Source organism: Aedes albopictus, chromosome 1 (genome assembly GCF_035046485.1).
Source record: "Aedes albopictus strain Foshan chromosome 1, AalbF5, whole genome shotgun sequence".
In the NCBI taxonomy this organism is placed as follows: domain Eukaryota; kingdom Metazoa; phylum Arthropoda; class Insecta; order Diptera; family Culicidae; genus Aedes; species Aedes albopictus.
The window spans coordinates 282,432,276-282,434,447 of NC_085136.1; the positions used below are offsets into that span (position 1 = coordinate 282,432,276).

General features: G+C 39.2%; 1 protein-coding gene across 1 annotated transcript; it reads right to left on the minus strand.

Moving 5' to 3' along the window:
* Positions 1–1,441: 1,441 nt before the first annotated feature.
* LOC134285667 (transcription elongation factor 1 homolog) lies at positions 1,442–2,124 on the minus strand. The gene is made up of 2 exons (XM_062846905.1): positions 2,031–2,124; positions 1,442–1,973 (listed from the first exon to the last, which is right to left on the minus strand). Exon 2 carries the CDS (start codon positions 1,942–1,944, stop codon positions 1,696–1,698), a length of 249 nt encoding a protein of 82 aa, XP_062702889.1. The 5' UTR covers positions 1,945–1,973; positions 2,031–2,124; the 3' UTR covers positions 1,442–1,695.
* Positions 2,125–2,172: the final 48 nt, after the last annotated feature.

A 2,172-nucleotide genomic window follows, 5' to 3' on the forward strand; every position in this document is an offset into this window, starting at 1 on the left:
AAATTTCATCATTTTTGGCGCCCGGGAACTATTTTTAAAATGCATTTAAAGTTTGTATGGGGAAAATTTTTTGTTCGGGGCGAACTGTCACTTTATCGATTGAACTGTCATTCTATCCACGGAAATTAAAACTGTTTTGTTTATTTGATCATCAAAATAAAGGAATTGGATCGCATTAAATTCACCTTATACTCAGAAAAATGAGCTCTTTCGATTAGGCTAAAGAAAATGGCAATATTTAATTCGCTAAACAACCCAATTATCCCGTGAACAGTAATCACAGAATATTACATACTTTTTAAATCTTGGGACACCCTAATGTACAGTAAATTGTGTATTGTGTATTGCATATTCAAAGGCGCAATATGAATGGATGCGATGTTTTTTAGGACACTGAAAAAAAATCTATAGTCACAATATGAATAAACCTTACTCAGATGAACCAAACCATGTTTTTATTTATTGTGCGTTTAGCACTACAGTAAATCTGGTTTTCTATACATTGCACTTCCGACGTAATGTTTAACGCATAGGAAAGGCAGCGGAAGTCAATGAAGTTTTATCGGAAACCAATTTAGTGCTAACGCCACAATATCTGTTTTATTGATGTTTCTCGGTGAGCCAATAAAACATCAATAAAACAGATAAAAAACAGTGATTAACACATCCAATAAAAACCATTCTTTGCTAAGTTAGACAATGTCAGACCACACAGAAAGACTTGAATGCTTGAATGTTTCAGCTTAGTTATTTTCTACTGAGTTCTCAACATTTTGCCTAAATCGATACGCACGATAATGCCATTTCTAAAAGTTTTTCATACCTTGACGAATGAAAGGAATTTTGGCCAGAAATGCATTAATCGATTTACTGAGCCAAACAAGCTCGAGTATTGAATTTGTGCAGTTTTAGATGTTTGGCATTAGCAGCAAGCACTATTCGTACCTAGGAGTAGGAGGTACAGTTCTAGACCGCTGTAAAGAGGGTTACCTCCTACCCGTTCGTTATAAAAACACAGAGCTAGGCTTATGGATAATCAATGATTCTAATGCCGTTTTTCTTTTTTAACCTGGGTTGGAACTGGATTGGCGGAAAATGTGTAAACAAACAACGTCAAACAAACTTTAGTACAAGCGAAACCGAAATCGGGTTGGGGTTGAAACTGTGATCTGATCCAGTTCCAACCCAGGTTGGAACTGGATAATAAAGAAAAACGGCTAAGACAAGATATTAAGGGGAAAATTTTGCAATGGTCGAGAGCTGTCCTGGCTACGACCTTGCGACAGTTGGGGGCGGGGATTGATGATTAATTTGATATGTACTTAAGAAAGCTGTAGAGACCTCTACAACACCCCTCATTATTTTAATTATAAAATGTTTTTCAGCTTTGAATCATTCAAAACATTGTCAGCATTAAATAGAAACAAATCAATCCTCAGGCTTGCGCTTACTACTCTAATTTATTTCTCAAAATAAATCTTGAAATTTTCACACGCTTAAATACTAAATGCTCATATTTCATTTAGTAAAATTCAGCAAATCGTTTGTTAAATCTACTGCTTGTGTCCATAAGTGATCTAACTTTAGTAGTTATTAGTGATAAATATCCCGATGCTTATTACACACCCTAATACATATGCCTGGCCCTAGTTTTCCCGGTACAAAGCTCTTCCAGAAGCGCCCCCAGCCGGTGATTTAGTTGGCACTCTCGCACGCGTCCACCCAATCGTTGTACACGTCGACCGGTTCCGACAGGAAGTTTATCGACGTCTGGTAGTCCTCCATGCACACCCGACAGGTTATGCGCGCCGAGTTCCGACTCTTGTCCATCTTCACTTCGCAGGACTTTTCGTGGTTGCAGAAGGGGCAATTGAACTGCTGGTCCAGGGGTTCGATATTCTTGCGCTTCGGCGGGGGCTTTCTCTTCGACTTTCGACGTCCCATGGTGGTGCGCGGATTTCCTGGTTTAGTTGCTGTAACGAGGTAAATTTCAGTAAAACTTACCGAAAAAATATGTTGTTTGTTTATACCTCTACGCTGCGACGCGCTCCGGTGATGATGGCCGCTCACCGCGATTAGAAATTTTGACAGAACGCACAGTTGGTCCGTCCGTTGAATGGTTGTCTGAAAGCTAACTGTTAAAGCTAAACGAGCTAAACGATCAAAGCGAGG

Coding starts and splice junctions, on each gene's coding strand:
- LOC134285667 (XM_062846905.1), bottom strand. CDS start 1,944: ATGGGACGTCGAAAGTCGAAGAGAAAGCCCCCGCCGAAGCGCAAGAAT.